The following is a 25476-nucleotide window of genomic DNA, read 5'->3' on the forward strand; positions in this document are numbered from 1 at the left end:
TTCCAAACAACTTTTTTTCCCTGTGAGTGTGTGTGTGTGGGGGGGAGGCTTACATTTCAGACTTCATCTTATCTAACACAATTGGATTCAAATGTATGCAGAGGAAGAAAGAAGGGAAGTAGTCTTACCAGTTTCTAAATAAGCATTTTGTGCCCAATGGAGTTTCCAATATCTCTGAGGTAAGACTCAGAACACTGAAGGGTTATACCATGAGAACCACACAACCAGCTGTAGGAACACAGGTTTATTAACAGATAGGTGGGAAGCCATGGCCATTAGCAAGCATTAGAAAATGTGAGGAGGAAAAAATACAGACACTCAGACCCCATCCAAACCCTGAGGTCAGGAGAGGACCATGCGATTAGTTTTCACAGGTCCCCAGTTACTTGAGGACCCATTCATTGTTCCTAGGCAAGTGCATCCACGTGAGCAGAAGCCCGAGGAGACCTGGCAGAGGCCAGCGCAATGATGGAACCAGAGCAACTAGTACCTCAAAGGGCCAGTGAGATGTGGAGGACAAGGCAAGACTGCCCTGTGCCCTGAGAGCTTACTAACTGCCAGACACTAGTTTACATATTACCTTACTTAAGACAGTTTTATTTCTTATAATGGGAAACTGGGGCTCAGAGATGTGAAATAATTTTTTTGAGGTCACAAAACTAGCTAAATGACAGAACTGGGATTAGCAGATATTTTCATTTTCTAGATGAAATTGAGCCTTGGAGAAGTTAAATATTTGAAATCAGGGCTGAGTCTGGAGCGTATGCATCCTGGCTCGCTCTTATTCTAGGAGTGGGAGAATTCCTAAGCAATTCTCCATTGTGTAGGAGAACAGAGGTGGTACAGCACAAGTAAGTAAACTGGAGTGCACCAGGGAATAGCCCTCCAGAGACAGGGTCTCTCTGTGTAGCCCTGGCTGTGCTAGAACTCTGCCTCATGAGTGCTGGGGTTAAAGGTGTGTGCCAACACTGCCTGGCTAGCCGGCCAGATATAACACTTAGATTTTTTTCTTTTTTTTTTGCCATCTTTCCAGTCACCAGAGTCCAGATTTTGACTTGTGATACAGTTCAGAGAATCACACAGTAAACATTACCAATGACTTAAAATTACCAATGCTTTCTAAAAAAAACAAAAACAATTTCTTTCATTCCAGTTTTAATTCATTTATTAGATAATTACTAGGCAATTTTGCTACTTGTCTATTACCAACCTAGATAAAACAGTGAGTTTTAATTCTATTTATTCATTTACTTTCACTTATTTACTATTATTATTATTTGGTGATTTCCTGTTTTAAATATGCCAGCTAAACCAAATGACATCATGAACTATTAGAAAGTAAGACTATCTACTTATAAATAGGCCTAAATTCAGTCCAGTCCTTCTGACTGATAAATTCATCTTGAAGTGACAACTATGTCCCAATTAGGAAAGTGTTTCTCTATATGAGTTTAATTTTTTTAATGTGGAGGACTCTTGATTGCTAATCAGCGTGCTGCGTGATTACTTTCAATAAGTGCTTGGAGAACGCTGTTTGTCACTCATGAGCGCACAGCTCCTTGCTGAACCCCGGCCGCTCTGGGAAGAGCAGCGCTAGCTATCTACACTGGATGGCGTGCAGTTCAGCTATGGGGGTAGGTAGGAGGCTGGAAAGGGCTGACAAAAAGCCCTGGACTAGAAATCAGAAGATGCAGGCAGTCTAATGCACAGCTTGGGTAAACTGCTTCCCTCTTCTGGGCTTAGTTTTCTGTCATGAAGTGGGACGGCTCAGGAGAGGTGGTTCAACAGCTAAGAGCATGGACTGCTCTGGCAGAGGACAACAGTTCAGTTCCTAGTGCCCACTTGAACTGGCTTACAGTCTCCTTTAACTCCAGCTCCCTGGAATCCAGACCCTTAAACCCGCAGGCATCTGCACTCTCAGGCACCAAGCCCCCACCACACACAACACACATAATTTAAAAAACTAATAACAGCAAATCTTTAATAAAGTGGTAATACAAAAAAGTTGCATTTTAAATCCAAATACATGTATGGAGCAAAACTGTTAAAAAGAAAAACTAAGCGTAACTAGGATTTGGTATGTATAAGCACGAGTTTGAAAGCTGGTCTGCCGCTAACTCACGGGCCTAGCTGTCAGTCCTGCCATGCTGTGTGACTGCTTAAAGACAGGGAAGTCTGTCTGCTGGATCAAGGCCCCTAACCAGTCTACCCCTTTTCTTCCTCTAGTTTCAAATGAAGAAGTCACTCAGATGATGTGATTAATCTATTTTGTTCACTTTAGACTCAGGCAGGATGTTAGCACCACTAGCCAATCCCGTGACCCCAGCACAGAGATGTAAAAGCCGAAGCAGACAGAAGTCAATTGTGCTACTATTTAGGGCAGAGATAGATTCACACATACGGAAGATGCTGACTATATGATAAAATTACAAGGCTTTAAAATTTTATCCCATTTTAATTTATTTAGTGTGTGTATACACACGCAACAACAGCACATTATGGAGGTCAGAGGGCAACTTTTGAGAGACAGTTTTCTCTTTCCACCATGTGAGTCCCATGAACTGAACTCAGGTCATCAGAATTAGCAGCAAGTGCCTTTACTCGGTGAGCCATCTTGCTGACCCTACTCAGGAATGTCAACTTAATGAGACTTAAAATAGCTCTCTACTTGACTGCAGCCAATGTGACCTACAACTTCAAGTTCCTGCTGCAGTGGCTTCCCCACTAGCTACTAGCCTGAAACTGCCAGCCAAAATAAACCCTTTCTTCCTTAAGTTGCTATTATCAGGGTATTTTATTACAGCAACAAGAAAAGCAACCAAAACAGGATCTCAAAGAAACCCAAATATCCCAAAACAGAAGAGGCAAACAAATAGGAAACTACCTCTAAGACAAATAAACACGTAAACAGGGGCATATTATGCAACGCATATATAAGGGGAGGGGGTTAAACATACCTTAATAGTTCTTGTTTATTTACACTTGCATACTACAGCCCCTCCCCCCCATAGCTTTTACTGATCCTAGGCAGGGAACTGGGTGACTGACAGCCAGATGTGGTATGAAGACTTTCACTGTATGATGTCTGAGCTATGTACTAATTTAAACAATGAACTCTGACCAGCAAAACAGCAGTGTGATATGAGATGGATGATGTCCTTCATGGAAAACATTTTAAAACGTAGGTGGTAGTCCCAAGAGTAAGTATCTGCAGGTAATGTTTAGAACCGTATGGGAATTTCCTTAAGCTATTTATGTGCTCCAAACTTCTCACCGTGTAAACTCAGGGCACCAAAATTAAACCACTTGCATAAAGTCCACAGCAAAGGAGACAGAACTCGACATCAGATACTCCAGAACCTCTTCTGTGACTATTATCAGCTCATTTGGGGAAAGAACCTGGCGAGTGGACACATGAGCTATCATGGTCTACCTAAAAGTTTTAAGAGTATAAAACAACACCTTGGGACAACTAACGTAATGTCTGGCTCCATATATGACTACCCTGACAAAAGCTTTCCACATCCCAGAAATTGTACATGCCTCATTTTGAGACAGGGTACTCTAGCTGAATCTGGTGCTCACAGATTCAGCTCAGTTGAGTGGCCAGTCTGTCCCTTCCCAGCCTGGAATAATAGGTCTACAAACCTGGGTCAGACTTTTTACATAAGTGCTGGAGATCCAATTCAGGACCTCATTGTGGTAAATCAAGTAATTTACTGGAGTCATTTCTCCAACTCAGTGATTTTTTTTTTAAATGAGACCAGAATAAACAATCACAGCAGGTAAGATTTTGGGTTTGATTTTAAGACAGGGTCTCAAATCTATTATGGACTCATTTGTTAATACAGTCCAAGCTGGCCTCCAATCCAAGATTATCCAGCCTTCATCTCCTGAGTGCTGGGATTACAGAGGTATTCACCCCGTACCTGGCTCTGAGGTAGTGTTTATATCCCAGGTTGGGGCTAAAGGTTTAAGAAATGCAACATAGAAAAGTCCAGAGCCCACAAAATGATATGCAGGGCACAAAAGCTTCCTTTTTTTTTTTTTTTAAATTTTATCGAATGTGAGTTTCTAAGTGGAAGTAGATAAACTTCCGGCCTTAACCTACTGAGATTAACTACACTCCCTCTGGGGCCAGTCTACATAAAAATGGACACTCTAAATACACTGGGAAGAACTAGCATGGTATCTTCTCAGCTAGGGTCTACAAGCCTCTGGCATAAAGGGGATTTTCTTTTTAATCTACACTTCCCACCTCCATTTCATTGGTCACTGTTAATTCTTTTTCCTAAACAAAAAAAAAAAAACTTTAAATAAAATTTACATTAATGACTGCATTCATCAATTTTTATTTGAATTATGATTATAATCATTAGGGGGATGTTGCTTTACATCTCAAATGCTGAGTTACATTTGAACTGAACCAATTAGATTGTTCAATTTATAAGTTGACATTCAGCAAGTGTTTATGGAGAGTGTACCCCACTCTAAAAATGGAAATAACATGTTAAACAAGAAATATTCCTATTAATCTTGACTATTTCATTAACAAATATTTCCTCAAAATTTCATAAATCATACTGTTATGGTTTTCGTCTCTTTAAGAGGCAAGCCAAAAAGAAATCTAGCTAGTTCGTTCTTAGAACAAATACACCGGTACCTTAATGATATAGTGAAACGCAAAAAAAAAAAAAAAAAAAGCAAAACCTTACCACTTTATTTTTGTCTTGAGGGAGGGGGGGAAAAAGCCAACCCTAACAAAGTCTGTTGGGCCGCTCAGCGATCTGCATTCCTAAGTACCACAAAGTGAAATTCTTTTATTGGCTAATTTCTTCCTACAGCGGACTCGTTTCCCTCCCCACAGCACGCTACCAAAGCCATCAGCACTCGGCCAGCTCGCAGTCGTTCAAGGCCGCCTAGGCAACCCCACAGCACCGCAGTCCACAAGGCCAGGCATGACTCCCGAGTGTTCGTCCCAGGCCACCGAAACACTCGACCCAGAGGACTCCCCGGCCTAGGATGTCCTCGAGAACGCAGTCAGGCACGACGTCCTAAGCACCACATGACCTCCCTACGAAGGCAGTTGGGAAAACTTGGCCACTCGAGAACGGCCCTCCTCGGAAGTCGGAGGAGGCAGGGCTGCCGAGCTGCGCGGGTCGAGGCTCACCACGTCCCTGGGCTTGTCTCTCGCTACTCCCCTTACCGTGAGCAGATCTGAGAGGGAAGAAAGGAAAAGCCCCTGGCCTCCAAGGAGGGGTTTAGGGAAGGGAGGGACAGCTCCGTGTGTGGTGACCCTTTGTGAACACGTACGGCGGCGCCCCGGCCGGGAGTACGCACTGGGGAAGCCACGGTCCCCGCTCACGCCGGCCGCCATGATGGCCGAGCCGGGGAGGACCACACGCAGGTCACTAGGCCTGCGCGCCGGCGGCCGCTTCCTCAGCCGCGTAATCCCTCCGCGCACTAATTTTAATCAGGCCCCGCCCCCCGGCCGCTGGCGTCACCACCGTCGCTCAAGCGTTTTCCAGCAGCTTCCAGAACCGTCCCCTCCCCCTCATCCCTTCGCAGGCTTTGCAGCTGCGGGCCCCGCCCCTACGGGCGCCGCAATCCCGACTGCGTCTGCGCTGGCCGGGAGGCCAAGCCACGCCTCTGCGGAGCCTTGCCGGAAGTGCTCTCGTCTTCCCCTTCTCCCCCCCCCCCCCGCCGTGCCCCAGGGCTTTCAAGCCGGGCGCTCTTCAGGAAGGTGTTGTGGGGGGGGACTTTTTGGGTGCGGACTCCCGAGCGGAAGTTGCTTTCCTAGCGGAGCCGGCGGTGGGGGAGGAGCCATCCGAAGGGAACGTGGGTTGAACGTTACGGGTTGATGGTGTGGAGCTCAAGCTGGAACAGGAGTTCGGGCCGATTCTACACGAAGAAGGGGTGTGCAACGGGCCGGTAAGGGAAAGAATGTTAATTCCCTCGGGAAGTAGAAATTGGGACGGCTGCAGTGCCCCGGGTGGGTCGGTGACACGGTGAAAGGATGGGTTGGGAACGAGGTTCTGGTGGGAAGAATGGAGGTGCGGACTGGGATCAGGGTTCGTTTGGGCTAAAGAGGTAAACACTGAACAGAAACCAGAGTTTGTATCCGCTCCACGAAGAGTGTGGAAAATGGGCAGGGTAACGGAACGCCGCGCCTCTTGGGCTTCCCTGGTTGGCTTTTGAAACTCATCTCGCGTGGCCCTGTCCGTCTCAAATTCGGGAAGCTGAAGCAGAACTGGGCTCCGAAAGTCGACCCCTTGCTTCGGATTTAAGTCTGTTGGCCTTGCCTTTGACCCCTCATATGCCTAGCTAGGAGGTAAATCTCCGACGGGTACAAAGCTCTTAGAAGTTTCCACACGGCACGTGCAGTGAATTAAATTTAATTAATCGCGTCCCTCTCGTGATTGTTTGCTAACTGGATTCATTCTACGCTGATAACTCCATTTAGGGTCTCTGCAGTGTTTCTCGACATTGACGGGGGCGGGGTGTGAGAGGAAAGTGCTGGGGATGAGGACTGGAGAACTTGGTTTGTCTCCCTCTTGCAACAAGCTCGTGTCATAACCTTTCGGTTGTTCGGAGCTGTTTGGGTGGATTAAGTAAGTGATTGGAAGCTGAGCTGTCATTTTGACAGTGATAGGAATGGAAAGAGAGAATGGGTTCAAAATATTTCCAAAGTGCTGTCCACAACAGATGACGTATACGGGGCATGCGTGAGAAAGATGAGAGTAAAAAAGTCAGACTTTTCTAGTGTGTTTGCAAGCTCAAAGATGGCAAATTTTAGGCACCATACAGGGAGGAGCAGGTTACTTTTGGAGAAAAGATAATGAAGCTAGTTGTTACGGGATAAATTGAAATTTAAGAACCACCCCAGGATTTTGTATATAAGACAGAGTGAAAGACCTGAAGAGTCTACTTTTGGTATTTTAAACATGCATGTTCTTTGGGGGAGAGGAGTGTCTTAATATTGTTTGGTGTTTTCTACCACTTTCTTGCTGAGTCGGTCTTCCTCCTTTCCCCCTTCCCCTTCCTTCCATCCTTTTCTTCCTTTCTTACATCCTTTTTTATTTTAGACAAGGTCTCACTATGTAGACTGACTAGCCTGGGTGGGATCACCGAGATCCATGCTCTGGAATTAAAGGCTTAAAGGTGTGTACCAACCAAGCTTGGATATGCCTTGTCCTCCTGTTGAAATAGTGGGTGATACTAGGATCAGGAGAGCAGATTGAGGATTCTCATTTTTACTTCCCCAATGAGAAAGAATCATTCCAGACAGTTTCCTAGATCCTCAGGTAGATAAAAGTTTCATCGATGACTTACTCAAGAGCCTGCAGGTTTCTCTTTGATAGTGAATGCAGACTGACAGAAGGTGCACCATTTCCATCATCAGGAAGTAGCTCGGATGGTAACTGTAACTTAGGTGTTACAGTATGGCTTCATTTACTTCCCGACCCTTCCTTCCTTCCTTTTCCTTCCTTTCCTTTTCTTCCTCATTTCCTTCCTCTCCCTTCCCCTCCTTTCTTTTCTTTTGTCAGGTTCTCATGTAGCCCAGGAGGACTGAATTCATTTATAGCTGAGGCTGGCTTTAGATTTTACATACTTTCTCCTCCCAAGTGCTGTGGTTACAGGTGTGGGCACACTCCAAGTATGTATGTGTTTTTGTTTTGTTTCTGAGACAGGGTTTCTCTGTGTAACTCTGTGACTATCCTGGAACTTGCTCCGTAGATCAGGCTGGCCACCTTAAGTTTTGGCAAGATTTATGCTTAACAACTCCCTGGCTAAGTACTAGCTTATCTCTGAGGCCTAAAAGGACTTTTTGATATGGTTTTGTTGTATTTTAAGTACATACTTAAAGTGTTTTAAGGCACTTTCCCCCCCACCCCCCTTCTATTGAGCTGTGTCTAAGAATTTTCCGTCTCCTAAATCTTCTGAATGGGTCAGCTCTGTATATACTCAATACCTGCTTATCCCATGTAATTTGTACTATAGACTACTTATGTTTTTGTTCTGATACAGATCGTTTACAAAGAGCATACTATTTTGTTGCTAACTTTTTAAATGCAGTGTTCTGCTGGTTTAGGTGCAGGCTTTTAATCCCAGCTCTTGGGAGGCAGCAGCAAACAGAGTTCAAGGTCTGCCTGGTCCACAAATGTAGCAAGTTCCAGGCCAGGCAGGGCTATTTAGTGAGACCTTGTCTTCAAACAATAAAGTATTTCCAACTGGTGAAGAATTAGTGGTTGAAAACTGTAGGAAGGTATAAAATGTGTTGTTCATTCTGTTATTTTCTTTCTGTGGTAGAACAATCAGCCTGAAAGATTCAGGTTCTTTATAATGCTGACAGGGTTGCTTCAAACTGCACACACACTGAACAGCTTAGGGCCTTACACTTAGTTGACTCGCTTGTTTTAACCAGTAGCCATCTCTATGAAAAGTTTTAATTTTCTGTGTGTTAGAAAAATGCATCCTGTGATCACTCTCCTCAACCATTTGCAAATATCTAAATGCATTTAGGTATTTTCAGGACCATAGTTTTATAATGTTTATCCAAGGATTTGTAGCTTACAAATATTCATAATATCTCTCATAAAATAGCAAAGCTCTCTTTTTAGAGTAGGATTTTTATTTAATTGTTGACTTTTTTTTGCAGGATTCATTGAAAAATCATTAGTGCTATTGGCATGTTCCAAGTGACATAAATTAGCCAATGACTCGGATTGATGGATTCTCTGAAGATTGGAAATGGTTTGCCACGGGTTGGACCGGGGACTGATATAGGGATATCTTCACTCCCCACGCTGGGGTACTTGGGAAAAGTTAGTGAACTTATTTTTGGCCTCAGTGAAAAATTGGTTTTTTTCCCCTCTTGTATTTGAAATTTAAATTATAAATGAAACTTAAAATTTTTAAATTTCATTTTATGAAGTCCTAAAAAATTCTGTCTTCCACGGAAATCTTACAGCAATGGCGAAAGATTATTATAATTTGTTTACCTCTCAGTTATTGATGTGTGAATGTAGAAATGATGCCTAGATCTTAATGGTTTTCTATTCTTTGAAAATATGTACATTATGTATTTTCCTTGGCAGTTGATGTTACTTTTTTCTTGTAAACTAAATGATGGTATTTTTCACTCAAAATTTAATATTTAAAGTTATAAAAATCTTACTTGGAAATACTGTTTAAGACTGTACAAGGTTTGCTGTGTTTAATCTTGCCAGAATCCTGCTAGTGGGAAATTGTGCTTTTTTTTTTTTTTTTGGTTACCCTTCCATTTAACTTTTTTCTAAATTAATATAATTTAGGAATGTCTCTTTTAATTTGCTTTATTTCTCTTTTAGAATTATGGTTCAGCTAAAGTTACAACAGATGGCTATTGCCCTGCTTGTAGAGCAAAAGGAAAGCTAAACACCTTAAAAACTTACCAAATTAACTTCCAAGAATCTGTGTTTTTGTGTGAGGATCTACAGGTAAAGTACTAATGTTACATAGTATATAGCTTTCAGCATTTTACTTTTCTTCATTGTTTAAATTTTTGCTAATTTTGTCTTTTTCAGAGTATAGACTTTGAATGCATAGGTAATGTCAATTTCTAAATATCTCTGACAAATAATTTTAAATCATTTACTGTTTTCCAACTGAACGCCTAAGTTATTGTTACTTGCTATTAACCTTTTAGGGATCCTTATAAGTTTTTAGCATGTAGTTATTTCTTCCTTCCACCCCCAGCCCCCAACCTTCACAGGGTCTCACTTGTGTAGCTTTGGCTATCTTGGAACTTAATATGTGGGCTCATAGTAATCCGCCTTCCTCTGCCTCCTAGCACTGGGATTAAAGGTGTGCACCACTATACCTGGGCATAGAGTATTTATTAATCTCCATTTAACTGGAAGGATATTTTGGTAATTGGTTATATCAAAACAGTGTATAGCCAAGCAGTGGTGGTGCACGCCTTTAATCCCAGCAATTGGGAGGCAGAGGCAGAAGGTTCTCTGTGAATTGAAAGCCAACCTGGTCTACAGAGTGAGTTCCAGGACAGCCAGAAATGTTTCCCAGGGAAACCCTGTCTCAAAAAAAAACAAAAACAAACAAAAGTTTGTGGTGTTAAAGAGATCCACAAACTAATTTGGCATTTTAGAAAATCATCTACACAGCCCTCCCCCTATCAAAGATAATACTCTCAGATCCATTTATATTGTTTCCTCATATACAGAACTTTACACATCATATTTCTTGCCTATATAAAGCTGTCATCTTATTTCTAAAATATTGTCAAATAAAAAATAGGGAGAGGTGACTCAGCATTTAATAATGTTGCAGAGAACCCGGGTTCTGTGTCCAGCACTCATATGGTGGCTCAAGATACCTGTAATTCCAGTTCCTGGGTACATGGACATATGTGCAGGCAAAACACTCAGATACAAACAGAATCTAAAAAGAAAAAAATTAACCAATGTTAATCCCACAAAATATTTATTTTTAAGTTTATATATGATATTTAGACATCAACGAAACCACATAAAGAGGACAAGACCATCATTTTACATGCTTACTGTTGGGTCTACAGGTCCCTGTAGGGACTGCCCTAGGACAGCAGAGCCATTAGGCAGTGACTTTAGAGGATACTGAAGACAGTGTTCTGTGCCACACCACCATTTCCAAGGTGAGGCCCATAATTGTAGGATAGCTTTGTGTGATGTTGGCTTTTGGTTTGTGGTACTTGGGATTGAGGGTCTTGTTCAGGAACAGTTTATGCATGCTTAATTATCAAAATAGATACTCTCTTTTTTAAACAAACAAGCAGATTCACATGTTCTAGAAACAGGACGTTTCATAGATCTGCAGAGTTGTGATTGCGGGCTTCTAATTCCAGCTCTGTCTGTCCCAGATAAACCAAGCAGATTTCTGGTCTCACTTGCAGAAAGTGACTTAGTAGAGTTTGCCTAGAATTCTGTAATTTAGTCATTTGAGGTCTGATGACCAACTGAGTTAAGAGAATAGTAGACAAATCTAAAATAGTAGACTAAATCGAGCCCCCCTCCCCCCCCAAAAAAAAGAGAAAGAAAGTGAAATTCAAGCAAAGGCCTAAGGGGAAGAGGAGGATAGTCTTGTGGTCATGGGGAGAAGTAGGCACAGCTAAGACTCTGGGAGGCCTGAAACTGCCAGTCATGTTTGTGCTTCTACATTGAGAGCATGGGAACTGTACTTGAGTGCGAGGCAGGCAGAGTGATAGCAGATAGATCAGAAGAGTGATTGGGGAACAGAAAGGAATAGTCTAACTGTCCATAGTAAGGATGGGTGGCAGAGGCATCTGGAAGAACTAGTGCAAGGGTGGTATAGTCTCCTGTCTCTGAGACTGCCTGCCTCTGGATTGACAGGCTAGGTAATGGGTGGGGCTCTAGTTGTCTCTGTCTCCAGTTTCTGCCAGAGTTAACAGCTCTGGTTTCTCTGTGATTGCACTCTCTTGTCATTCATAATGAACCCTTTTGACTTCCCAGTGGGTGACTTACGGTCATGCCTGTAGGTAGCTTCAGGATGCCCCAGAAAGACCACATGGGCAGATTGTTGGAACTTTGAGCTCATCCACTGACCAAGGAGTAGTCTAAGTTTTCAGGCTGTTTTTTCCCCTCTGGCTAGTTGAAAGGCAAGTGCAGTATTCCAGGGAGAAAAGGTAGACGTGGAGATGATGGGCCATGAATGGATTGCATTTATATAGTCCTTCTTCAGACTGCCTTTCTTTTATACAAGGAACACTCAAGTTCCTTCTGTAAAATGGGAGAGTATATTTGCATATGACCAATCTGCATCCTCCTGCATCACCTGAAAACATTTTTAGATAATTCATGACACCTACTACAATGTAAATGGAATGTTGAGCTATATTGATTGGGGATCTGACAAGGAAGCTATACATGCTCAGTACAGACCCAGCCGTCATAGGCCTAACTACATAGCTGTGGAGCCTGTGGATACAGACAGCCAGCTGTTCTCGAAGGCAAAACCAACAGGATTTGCTGGAGGTTTGGGAAACAGCATGGAGCAGAGCAGGGGCAAGAATGACTCCCAGTTGTTCCTTCTGATCACTTGGATGAATTGAGTTGACAGTTGGTGAACTAGGAAAGATGTTTGAAAAGCAAGATTTGGAGGAAGATAAACGAGGTCGGTGGAATAAGCAGTTGAAGCCATACGTCCAACAATTTATGGAGAATTTGAGATTGGGGTAAAGACTTGGTAGTCATGAATACAAAACATGTAGCTAACTGAATTATACATGTGAATGGTTAGTTAAACTAGGACTGGGGTTGAGTCTTGAGCCAATATTAAGAGGTTGAAGAAATTAGAAAAACTCCAAGAATCAGAGACAGTTTGGTAAGAAAGCCAAGGAGACAAGCATTGTCAAGTCACTTGGAAAGCTCAAGGGGAGGACCCCCTCAGCCCAATGTGGGTAAAGGAGCTCAAGGGGAGGACCCCTCAGCCCAGTGTGGGTAAAGGAGTGGTGATGAAAGGGAACCAGATGAGAAGGAAGAGCTTTGTTCTTGTCTTCCTTTCTTCCTTCCCTCCCTCCCTCCTTTCCTTCCAAAAAATACCTAGACATTAAATGCCGATCCTATCAATTAGAGAGGGTTAAATGGCTCAGGCTACCCTGTGGAGCAGAGGTGCCCAACCGAAGGGTTGGGTTGATCTTGCAGTTTGACAACCTGTTGAGAACAGTGGATATTAGACACGGTACCACCCACCCTTGGACACATTGACATTTAGCCTTTAGTCAAGATCTTTCCATCCCAGCCTTCAGGAGGGAGGCTTTGCTGTGTTGTGGATTTACTTATTAACACTTTGAGTCTGTAAGTGGTAAGGAGTACTCTGGTACTCAGTTACACACAGTGATTTGCTTACTTGGTTTCTTTGTATTTTGAGATAATTTGTTTTTTGAGGGAAGCAGTATAGTCCAAACTGATTTAGAATTTACAGTCTTCCCACTTGAGCCCCTGAAGTGCTAGGATTACAGGCTTATGTTGCCACTCCTGGCTCACTGCTTACTTTTAAGTGTTGTTCTCAGGCAAAGGCAGGATTTAGAAACTCTGGGGGCATAAGGTTTAGGGTCAGGTTAGTACTGACTTCACTGTATAGCTAACAGTACAGAGCTGGTCTGCATGCTGAAAAATGCAAGTGCTCATATGGAGTTTGTGTGTGAAAGGAAAGGAAATTTAGTGTGTGCCTCATACTTGTAGCTATGAGGTAAATTACCTGAGAACGTCCTAGCTTCCTGGGTAATGACATGATTTAGTATTGTTATTCTGTGGGTTGACCAGGCAAAGCTTCTGATGGATATAGTAGTGTCTGCTGGAACAGCCAAGTGTTAGCCATAGTGCTTGCTCAGGGTAGGCAGTCAGTTGGGATTCTTAGTTCTTTTTTTGTTTGTTTGTTTGTTTGTTTGTTTTTTTAGACAGGATTTCTCTGTGGTTTTTGGAGCCTGTCCTGGAACTAGCTCTTGTAGACCAGGCTGGTCTCAAACTCACAGAGATCCGCCTGCCTCTGCCTCCCGAGTGCTGGGATTAAAGGCGTGTGCTCCCATACCTGGCATGTTTTAAATGAGATATTTGCAAGCCTTTGGACTTGTTTCAAATGTAGGATACAGGGACTGGAGCAATGGCTGAGAGGTTAAGAGTAAGTACAGCTCTTGCAGAGTACTTGAGTTCAGTCTCAGAACCCACCTTAGGTAGTTCTTTGTTGCCTGTGACATCCACCTCCTAGGGATCCAAAACCCTCTTCTGCCCTCTGGGCATCCACATATACCACATTCATTCAGACATAGACACACATAAGTAAGAATAATAAAAATGGATCTCAGAACATAGAAGATACATAGAAAGTACTTGGCAAAATTTTTATGTAAAAAATACTTTAGCCGGCAGGCGTGGTGGCTGGCGCACGCCTTTAATCCCAGTGCTTGGGAGGCAGAGGCAGGTGGATCTCTGAGTTCAAGGCCAGCCTGCTCTATGTAGCAAATTCCAGGACATCCATGACCGGAGAGAGAGAAACCCTGTATTGAAAAAACAAAAAACTCCAAACTTTCCCACTTTTTAATGACATAGGTTACTTCTCTCTCTCCAAAGTAGCACACATAGTCTTTCTTTAGGTTGCTGACATTTTTATTTACTTGACATTTATTTATGTATTTTTACTTAAAGCCAAAGTAATGTTTTCTTTTAGTTTAATCTACTGTAACTCCCCCCCTCCCCTTAGCCCCCGACAGGATTTCTCTATGTGGTCCTAGCTATTCTGGAATTCACCATATAGACCAGGCTGGCCTCATTCAAAGAAACCCACATACTCTACTTTCCAAGTGCTGGAATTAAAGGCATGTGTCATTATGCCAGGCTTCATGATCTGATGATGCAAATTAACTGGGGAAATTTTCCTTGGGGAGGGCAGATTTTGATTACCTCTAGTTCTCTGAAATTTGGGTTCTTAGAGATATTCTCACAACACATGAATGGTAAAATTGTGTTTTTCATGACAAGAATCTAAGGTAAAACTACCTGATTTGGATTATCATTGAGGTTTGTTTGCCCCCTTTTTTTAAAAAAAAAACAATTTTATGTTTTCTTTCTAGTGCATTTATCCTTTGGGCTCTGAGTCACTTACTAATTTAATTTCTCCTGATTTGAAAGACTGTCACACTCAAAATAAGCCTCAAAAAAGAAAGAGATTGGAAACCACCTGTAAGAATTCACCTCTTCCAGTGCATTATAAGAAGACTAGAAGCCACGTTGTCACTGGTGGTGAACAGAGTTTGAATGGTAAATACAATGGAAAGGTGTGTGGTGACACCACATCAGACTCACCAGAAAACACTGGTCACCAGAATCCTGCCCGGACTGTTGCTTCCTTGGAGCAGAATGAGACTTTGGAAGCTGCCAACATGGACGTGGTTCCTACAGAAGATCCTGCCACAGTTAGTGCCTCTGGAATGCTCCTCCAAAGTGAAGGCTTTGAGCTGGAAATGCCATCTGAGAACAGATGTTTATCACTTTGCCAGACTCTCTGTGTCCAGTGGAAAAACTCTCAGGCGCTCTGCTGGCTAGACTGTATCCTTTCGGCCCTGGTGCACCTGGAGGCACTGAGGAACGCTGTGGCAGAGGTGTGCTCCAGAGAGGAGTGTATTTTTGGGAGACTGTTTGAAAAATACGACCAAGCAGATAAACTCGGGTACACACATCACTTGCATGGTGTCACAGGTTTGTGCTAATGTATTCTTCTTAAGTTGGAAGATGTCAATGTCGAGTTTTGTTTCACAGCATGTGGAAAAGGAGCCATGGGCAGTCATTGTTCTCTGTAAAGACCTAGGCAGGGACCCTGGGGATAGTGTCAGCATGTGACTGACCCCAGAGCTGCCACTGAGGAAGAAAGGGGCAGTGCTATTCAGTCAGATCTGAAGTTTGTAAGGTGGAACAACCAGAGTGGCGTAGTAAATGGGAGGCACCTGTAATTCCCAGCACTCTGCCCTTGACGACACTCTTGGATTTTGGTGTCTGTGTGTGTATATATGTACACACACAGACATTTGTACAGGTTGTGTGTTTGTTTGGATTTTGAGACAATGTTTTTCTACATTGCCTGGAACTTGCATTTCTCCTGCCTTAGCCTCCGGCATGCTCAATTATAAGCATGCATCATTGCACCCTCTTTTAATTTCTTCTTAACTTCCAGCCCAAAAAGCATTAAAACATTCTCAGGCCCATAAGATGGCTCAGTGGGTAAAAGTGCTTGCCACTAAGCTTGATGATCTGGTATAAATTCCCAGAAGCCATACAGTGAAAGGAGAAGACAGATTCCTGACAAAAGCATCCAACACACCCTCTAGGCACACATGAATGAATGAATAAATGAATGAATGAATAGTAGAAACACATCAATACAGTCATCCTTTGATGTCTATGGAAGCTTAGCTCTAGGACATCTTGCAGCTACCAGGGTCCTCTGTCAGAAATGGCATGATGCTTATATAATGCAATTGCATATTGTCCCATATACTTTAAATTTTAATGAACTTAGTGTTGATCTGCTTAAGCCTGTTGCCCATGCTGAAATCATGTTCAAATTGTTTTACTTTGTGATGCTGAGTCAGTCCCACCTTGCACATGCTAAGATAGAACTCTACCCTAAGCCCATCCCATGCATTTAAAATCATCTCTAGATGACTTATTCCTAATGCAATGTGAATGCTATGCAAATACTGATTATAGTGTAGACAATACTGATAAGGAGTCTGCTTGATTAGTGCAGATGCCGTTTTTCTCTCCCAAGTGTTTCAGTCTGATTGCTTGGGAATGGGATAGTGGACCTCCTGGTATGAAGTCCAGTTGTGTGTTTACTCAGCTGCCAGTGGGCAGCTCCCTCCCGCACTCCTCCCGCAATCCCTTCCCGATCCACGTATTCTCTGCAATGTTTTCACACTCAGAGTTTGCTATTAGTGCTTAAAATGGTCTTCAGACTGGCTTTAACTCTCTCAGAATTGGAAAATATTGATCTGTTGCCTCTTTGTATTTATTAACATAAATGTTTTTTTCATTCCCTCCAACTTTCTGTGAAATATCAGTTCTGTTGATTGTCATATTCTTATTTGGATGCATTTTTTTATATCCTTGTTGCTATGTTATGTCAGATATATGTTGCTGATTCCTCTTCTAGTTTACAACTTGTATTTTACTTAAAAAGTACTTTATAACAGGTGATGGTGGTACAGGTTTTTAATCCCAGCACTCTGGAGGCAGAGGCAGGCAGATCTCTTGAGTTTGAGGCCAGCCTGGTGGTCTACAGAGTGAGTTCCAGGACAGCATGGGCTACACAGACAAGCCCTGTTTCAGAAAATAATAACAAAAAATTAAATTTGGTGTGGTGTGAGAAACCCTGTCTCAAAAAAAAAAAAAAAAGACAACGGTAACAAAAAAAATTACATTTGGTGGGGTGTGTGTGTGCATGCGTGTGTGCCAGAAATCAACTCTTAGGAGTCAGTCTCTCCTTTCATCGTGTGGATCCTAGGAATTGAGCTCAGGTGTCAGCCTTGCAATGAGTGTCTTCACCTGCTAAGACAGCTTGCTGGCCCTGATATTGAAATGATTGTGTATGGCATGAGGTCAAGTCCATTTTCTCTTCATTTTCAGACACCTTTTCTGGTGTCACCTTTGTCACACACCAGCATTGCATATCTCTGATCCTGTTTTTTTTTTTTTTTTTTTTTTTAAAGATTTATTTATTATTTATACAATGTTCTGTCTGCATGTGTGCCTACATGCCAGAAGAGGGCACCAGATCTCATTACAGATGGTTGTGAGCCACCATGTGGTTGCTGGGAATTGAACTCAGGGCCTCTGGAAGGAAAGTCAGTGCTCTTAACCTCTGAGCCATCTCTCCAGCCCCCTCTGATCCTGTTTTGGTTGTTGTCGTCACCTGGCCTCTCCCTGCACCCACACTGAGATTGTGGCTCTTGAAGTCTCATATTTGCAAATTTTTCTAAAGTCTCTTTGTGTGTGTTTATCTGATTTTGCTTGCACATAGGTTGTTCGTTTGTTTTCATTCTTTGACAGACTTGCCAGTGTTGCAAGCTTTTTTTCCTGAGCACTGTAGGTGTTTCTTTGTTAAAATCCTAAAAGGTGTGATGGGGATTGCTAGGTCATTGGTGGGTGCTGTGCATTGCTTCCCCGTTGCGTTTGCTATTATGAGTTCACATCATGACCCTAGCCATGAACTCTTGAATACTTTGCAGATTAGTATCCTAGAAGGTTATTGAATGTGCTGATTAAAGTTGTTGTTGAGTGGCTTCCCAAAAGAATTATTAAAATAGCTTCTCAGGGCTGTAGACACACAGCAGTTAAGAGCACTGGCTGCTCTTGCAGGGTTCAGTTCCCAGCACTCTTCAGCCTGTAATTCTAGTTCCAGGGGATCAAACGCCCTCTTCTGTTCTCCACAGTTACATGCCCACATGCCGTAGACATATATACAATCAGGAACACACACATATAGATAAAATAAATCTTCAAGAAAAATTAAAAAGAATATGCTGCTCCTTTTATTACATGGAAAAATTCATCTCAGATTTCTTAACCAATTTTGGGCATAAATATTTAGAAGTTATGATTATTAAGTAAGACTTTGTTTTAATTTGATTTGGAGACTTCATGCATCAGTCATTTGGGTTTACAGTTCTTCACAGGCATTATCGCCTGTAGCGCACCGGCTTTTTAATAAATAGTTACAAGAACCTTGGTGCTGAGTAGGTGACGGTTCACTGATGATTTGAGAAGAGCAAAATTTGATACTGGAATTTTAATTCTTTGCTTTTAGTTCATATTAGCCACATACAGAATAATTGGTTTTCTTAATCTTGTTAACTGTGTGTGGGCTTCATTGTTCTGTATTGTGTATTTTCCTTTCTTCCTTTTGCTTTCCAGGAACAGATAGCACAAGTCTTGCCTAATGCTCATTTCATTGAGAATGTAAGCTTTTCCAAGTGTGATGAAGCTGTAGGAATGATTTCCAAGTCAGATTGGAGCATCAAGCACTCGTCATTCTGACGTGCATATTACTGCATCTGTTGTTTTTGAGAAAGACTTTCCTTGAGATTTCATCCAGGTAGCAAGGGCAAATGGCACCTAATGACAGGTGTCAATGGAGTTTATGGCATATCGCAGGGGAGGCATAATAAGAAATGTGTTTGCTGGGCAGTGAGGGAGCACACCTTTAGCCCAGCCCTCGGGAGGCAAAGGCAGGTGGTCTCTGAGTTTGAAGTTAGCCAGCTCTTCAAAATGAGTTCCAGATCAGCCAAGATTACACAGAGAAACCCTATCTTGAAAAAAATAAAATAAAGTGTTTTGCTTTTTGTCTCTGCGGAATGGACTGATAAACTTTCATTCTTATTACTATCTTAGTGTTTCTTTTCTTCTGGAAAGATGCATTAATGAGATGATAACGTTCTGACTTTCTTTTTTAAGGTGAAGATTGTAAGAAACTGACATCAGAAATACTTGCAGAGATAGAGAGCTGTCTGAATGAAGTTAGAGATGAAATTTTCATTAAACTTCAGCCTAAGCTTAGATGTACATTAGGTAAGTAATTGTATAGAAATAAGTACGGCATAAGGAAATGCATTATTTTAGTACTTGGTGTAGGGTTCTTTTGGGCGAGTCTGGGTAGTGGTGGTTTACTTAGGAACCTACCACGGCTTACATCGCTGTTGTCTACTCCTGTTCTGTGAATATCTGCAGGCTGTTCGCCTCTTTGAGTTCTCAAAGCCAGGTAAACACTTAGGGCTAACACTCCTGGTTACTTTCCTCTGGCAACCTAATCCAGACCCCTGTAAAGTGTGCTAAAGAGTTGGTATATAGTTGGCTCTTCTAAGCTTTTAAACCAAATCTCCACCTGCACAACCCAAGATTAAATTGTGGTACCGTTTTGGTCATGAATACGTTAGTATAACATACACATGTAACTAGAATTGTTCGGGTCCTGGGAGCTCTAACTGGCGCAGCCACTAGTGCTCAGTAGGCCATTTTTACAGGAAATAATGAAAAGCCAAGAAAAGAGGTTTGTTTAATATTGCCCACATGTAGAAGAGGAACAAGTGGGCCAGTGACCGTCAGGGTCCCAAGGTGAATTTTAGGTTTTATTTGAGGGCATGAGGTGAGGTGCATAACTCAGCAGTCTTCTGCAGGATGTGACGCTGCCCGTCATTGCTCCGTCTTTGTGTGGCCTGAGTTTCTCCTGAAGGGTGGGCTGGCAAGTTGTCAGGGGGTGTGACAGGCACCAGAGCCTCAGCCTTTCCCTCCCCCCAGCACAAGATTCCTGACCGAGGTTTCTGTGTTCCGACTGCAGAAAGGGAGAGTGCAAGTGCCTCTTAAGCTGCCTCCATTCTACTGTCCTGGATCTCTTTCTCACTAGTAGAGGAGCACGGGGTGGACTTGCTCTGTCCTTTGGGACTCTGGGAGCAGAGTGAGGCCAGAGCTAAAGTCTCTGTCCAGGTCTTTCCAGGCTTTGTAATGTTCTGAAAAGGAAAGCTAGTGTTCTTCTTAGTCTCAGTTTTGTTTTTATTGTCTTACTAATTAATTGCCCAGGCTCTCACTGAACTCTTGAGTCTTTTTGCCTAGGCCTCTGAAGTGGCTGGACTTGAAAGTGGGAACTACTACACACTACCTGTTAGTTTTTTGAGAGAAACTTATTTTATTACTCTTCCATATTTGTCTTAGCTCTGTGTGCATGTGTATACACTTGTGCATGCATGCCTGTATACACACACTTAGATGACAGAGACTGACCTCAAATATTTCTCCACATTTTAAATATGTATCAGAAGCCACGCATAGTGTCACGTGGGAGGCAGAGGCAAGTGGATCTCTGTGAGTTCGAGGCTAGCCTGGTCCACATAATGAGTTCAGGACAGCCAGAACGACACAATGAGACCCTGCCTCAAAATTAAAATAAAACATATATCTAATATATAAGTCAGAACATATGTTAAATGTGAAGGTTTTTGTTGTTGTTTGTTTGTTTTTAGAGACAGGGTTTCTCTATCTCTGGCTGTCCTGGAACTTGCAGAGAGATCCGCCTGCCTCTGCCTCCCTGTGTGCTGAGATTAAAGGCATGTGCCACCACTGCCAGGCTAGATGTGAAGATTCAATGCTGTTGTGAATTGTAAATTGTTTGCCTTAGTTAATGTTTAGTTACAGCAGAGTTGAAATTTACTAAATATCCACAGCTCATACCATTGTTCTTTCTAGGAGGCTGATTTCTATTTTTCTTTATAAGAAATACATTATTTTGATTTGTATTTTTATATAAAAATAACTATGGCTGGATATGGTGGCACATGCTTTTAATCCCAGCATTTGGGAAGCAGAGGCAGGCAGATCTCTGTGACTTCAAGGCCATCCTCATTTACATAGTGAGTTTCAGGATATCCGCTACTGCATACTGAGACCCTGTCTCAAAAAAAAAAAAATGAGATTATATCACAAAATCAACTAACTATTAAAATAGCATTTGTAATTGCAGATGTTTGCAGCACATGCTTGGGTAATGCAACCTGTTCATGGTAATACTTCTGGTCCCTCCATCACAACAGTTGCTGGCTATGTTTTGATCACCTGTAGTTCCAGGCTAGGGAAGAACAGGACCCTGAGAACAGGCTTGGTCTAGGGAGGAGGCAGGAAGCATCTGCAGTTCATCTCCTGGGCCTTGTAAGCCCTGAGGATGAGAAGGCAAGAAACCAGCTGGAGTGGGGCTGTAAGAATGGGATCAGTTGTTAAATGGCCTTCTTGATCTCAAAGCTGGCACGTATGGTTCCATTTTTGTTTAAGGACAGCAGAATCCCCACCATCTCTAGTCTTAAAGTGGCAGGAGTTTAATTATTCAAGAATTGTATTAAAGGTTAAGATAAGTGGGGAGATTCAGAATTGATCCTTGATCCTTGTATATTAAACCTCTTCCACTGTAGAGATGGTGGATCCGAATAGAAGTGAAGTGGTAATTTAATAGTTATGACCAATTCTGATGCGATTCTCTAATGTTTTCACTAACTATCACTATTTGTAGCAAACCATTTCCATAGTTTTTATTTTAATGGACAGGGTTATAGTTCTGCGGGCTTTCTCCTTTGAGAAGGAAGGCAGAATGGATCCCATATGTTCATCCTATGTTTTCATGACATTTAAAAATGAAGAAACTAGCATGGGAGCTGAGTTCGCTGGTTGTGTTTGGCGAGGTGCTCAACCTTCCTCCAGTACCACCGTGACCAACTGACTGCCCAGCTGTGTTCACACATAGGCGCTGTATACTTTCGGGAGTTGACTGGTGATTGGGTTTTCTTTTCCACTTGCCAGTTCCGACTTCTAATCTTTCCTTTTCTCTTGTCTCTTTTGCAGGTGAGATGGAAAGTCCCGTGTTTGCACTTCCTGCACTGTTGAAACTAGAACCACATGTTGAAAAGCTCTTCACATACTCTTTTTCTTGGAATTTTAAATGTTCCCATTGTGGGCACCAGTATCAAAACAGGTCAGTTTTGGGTTTATAAATGGATCCTTTCTGCTGAAATGGTTCATAACAGCATAATTTAAACAACAAATTTTGTATACTCTGTCTTGGCACTTCCACCCTCAATACACCTTCACCCCCCACCTCCGCCCCCACCCAAGACAAGGTGACAGTCCCAAGGTTTTCTGCCCTGGAATCCAGAATGGTAGAGGCAGAAGCATGTGTCGTCATGTCCTAGACCCCAACACATTTTTTCATTTTTCTAAGATGGGGTTTTGCTAAGTAGCTCGGGCTGATCTCAGACTTGCCACTTTCTTCCTCTTTTTTAAAAAGATTTATTTATTGTGTTACAATATTCTACCAGCATAGATGCCTACATGCCAGAAGAGGGAACTAGATCTCATTGTAGATGGTTGTGAGCCACTGTGTAGTTGCTGGGAATTGAACCTTAACCTCTGAGCCATTTCTCCGGCCCACATTTGCCACTTTCTTGCCTGAGCCTTCTGAGTTCTGAAAATGGAGGCACAGATCACAGCTGGCTTCCACATCTTAAACTCTCTCTCCACTAAAGCTAAAGGAACGGTTTGCAACACAAGAGACTATAGGTGGCGTGCTACTGTAATCAGCTCAAAAAAATTCACAGCTTGAAGGATAGTTAAAATGCATTTCCTTATTTCCTTATTGGGAAGTTAGAAACAAATGAGAATTTCACCCTTCACATCTAGAACATTCTTAGCTGCACTTCAGCTTAGAAGTCCTTGGAGCTGTGTTTTGTTTACCCTTCTGTTAGAGACAAGGCTTTTGTTTGCTTTAGGCCCCTATCTTGGAGCTGCTCCTAGTGTATGGAGCATCCAGCATAGGTTGCCTCTGTTTTCTAGTTCAGGAGAGCAGAGAGGGTAGGTACTTGTCTGACAGGCCCCCCTGCTTGATCAGACAGGGGAAGCTGCTAGCTGGCTATTAATAGACTACCTGCCAGCTGGGTGGTGGTGCCCACCTTTAAACTCAGCACTCAGGAGACAGAAGCAGGAGGATCTCTGTGAGTTCGAGGCCAGTCTGGTCTACAGAGCAAATTCCAGGACAGCCAGGGCTGTAAAAAGACAACCGGCCTTGCAGGTCATTCTTCAGAATATTGTAGAAGTCAGTCAGTCAATCCTTCCTGCCACAGCTCACCTACAAGCAAGCTTCAAAAGTTAGAAGGTAAAACGACGTGAGGAAATTGTTGTGTGGATAGCTGTGTCTCACAAGGCTGTCTGGACAATAGGGAATGACGGCAACAAAGTTTGCTTTTTAGTCTGGTGTTTTAAAACTGCTAGGAAGGGGTAAGAATTCACTCTAGGACGTGAAATATTTGTGGAAGCAAGTGAGTATTCCATTCCTAGATCTCCATTGATTTGTACAAATGCTCTGGATTTCTCTTCATAGTAACTGAGGAACTCACTAGTCAGTAGCAGATCAGGTGACCTCTAGCGTTGTTTCTTGCCTCCGTGGCTCCTGTGCTCACCATGCTAAACTCTGTAATCACTACCTGTTTTTAATAATATAAACAGAGCTGATGATTAAAATCAGCTTAATTACAGCTTTTCTAGAATTCACAGGCTAGCGCTTTGACAGATTCTCATTTAGTGTGTTCTGTGTGCCAGGAGCTCACCTAGGCATTGGGAGTGATTCCTGTTGTGGCCAGTTCAGCTGACTAGATGCTTAGGAAAGTAGTTATGAGCTCACGAGAGAGGGCTAGTGGCTCAGCAATTAGTGCAATCTTTTGTCAGCTCTGCACCTTTATCCATAAGGTGGTAAGTGGGCTTGAGCAGCGCTCGCACTGAGCTCAGAGAGGGCTCCAAGGGAAGCCACCAACCACTTTGGTATCTTGTTTTTATGTCTTTTCTTGTTTTGTTTTGTTTTTCCTTAAATTAACTGTTTATTTTTATTTTATGTATATTGGTGCTTTGCCTGCATGCATGTCTGTATGAGGGCATCGGATACCCTGGAACAGAAGTTAGAGAAAGTTGTGAGCTGCCCATGTGGGAATTGAACCCAGGTCCTCTGGAAGAGCAGCAGTGCTCTTAACTGAGCCATCTCTCCAGTCCCTTGTTTTTATTTCTTTAAAAGTAGTTGTTATCCGGGAGTGGTGGCAAACCTCTTTAATCCTAGCACCCAGGAGGCAGAGGCAGGCAAATCTCTGTGAATTCCAGGACATCCTGATCTACATCCAGGACTGTTACACAGAGAAACCACATGCACACAAAAGTAATTGTTAAAGTTTCTTTAGAGTAATCTTTACTTTGAAAAGTTAAAGCAATTGCGGAGTCAAAGCCAAGATGCGGTGGCATTTAATCAGTGTACATCGAGGTCACAAATACTCACTTCTACTTGCTACAGAAACTGCCCAACTAATCCTTTCATTTTAGTGCCTCTGATTTGTGTGCTGTTGTAAAGGCTTTTATTTGATTGCATAGTTATTTTCTGGAGAGGATAAAAACCTGGTCTGTAGCGCCTGGTGGTCTTGAGTCAGACCCCATTTTGTCTGCCACTCGTCTTACAAAGGCTGGAGCACTAGGGGAGTGCCAAGTTCTGTGCCTAATGGTACATGTATTGGGTGCTCAGAAATGTCACTCTTCACGTGGAACAAGAGCACTAATTGAGACAAAATCCTTGTTACTATCTAAAAGCTAGGAGTCTTAATAGTATCTTAAAGAATGAGGCATGTGTCAAGCAAGGAACTCAGGACCGCGAGGGGTGCACCCATATACACTGAGACAATGGGGATGTTCTATCAGGAACTCACCAAGGCCAGCTGGCATGGGTCTGAAAAAGCCTGGGTCAAAACTGGTCTCGCTGAACATAGAGGACAAGGAGGACTACTGAGACCTCAAGAACAATGGCAACGGGTTTTTGATTCTACTGGACATAATGGTTACGTGGGAGCCTAGGCAGTTTCGTGGATGCTCACCTTACTAGACCTGGATGGAGATGGGTGGTCCTTGGACTTCCCACAGGGCAGAGAACCCTGATTGCTTTTTGGGCTGACGAGGGAGGGGGGCTTGGTTGGGGGAGGGGGAGGGAAAGGGGAGGCGGCGGTGGGGAAGAGACAGAAATCTTTAATAAATAAATAAATAAATTAAAAAAAATAAAAAAAAATAAAATAAAAAAAAATTATAAATAAAAAAAAAAGAATGAGGCATGTGGAGTACAGTCTGGGCACACAGAACAACCTGTCTGTTGCTTTGCATTTAAAAGGTTAGCTTTTCTGCAAACTGATCAGTTTTAACTGCCAATGCTTTCTTTGCTCAGGTACCATATGCCAATATTATTTGTTATTTAGAAGGGAAAAGCTTGTGTGTTTCTTTGGCAATATACTTGTTTTAATTAAAACATTTTTGTTAGAGTTGATGCAACTAAGATTCAGTGTACACCACTGAAGATCATCTTGACTCTTGCTTTTGG

At 42.6% G+C, this 25476-nt stretch overlaps 1 protein-coding gene across 3 annotated transcripts in view; it reads left to right on the forward strand.

Moving 5' to 3' along the window:
* The first annotated feature begins 5791 nt into the window (after positions 1-5791).
* Positions 5792-25476, forward strand: part of Uspl1 (ubiquitin specific peptidase like 1) — a 31397-nt gene continuing 11712 nt past the window's right edge. The window contains exons 1-6 of one of the 3 annotated variants that reach the window (XM_050161933.1): positions 5792-5931; positions 8660-8825; positions 9351-9479; positions 14624-15248; positions 19002-19115; positions 21927-22056. In XM_050161933.1, the coding sequence (XP_050017890.1) occupies positions 8730-8825; positions 9351-9479; positions 14624-15248; positions 19002-19115; positions 21927-22056 (1094 nt within the window). In that variant the 5' untranslated portion in view covers positions 5792-5931; positions 8660-8729. Of the gene's footprint in view, positions 5932-8659; positions 8826-9350; positions 9480-14623; positions 15249-19001; positions 19116-21926; positions 22057-25476 lie in introns of those variants that run through there. The other 2 variants (XM_050161931.1, XM_050161932.1) reach the window with 2 other exon arrangements.

This window comes from Alexandromys fortis, unplaced genomic scaffold (assembly GCF_014885135.2).
Source record: "Alexandromys fortis isolate MF-2015 unplaced genomic scaffold, M_Fortis_MF-2015_v1.1 scaffold_118, whole genome shotgun sequence".
Taxonomy (NCBI): domain Eukaryota; kingdom Metazoa; phylum Chordata; class Mammalia; order Rodentia; family Cricetidae; genus Alexandromys; species Alexandromys fortis.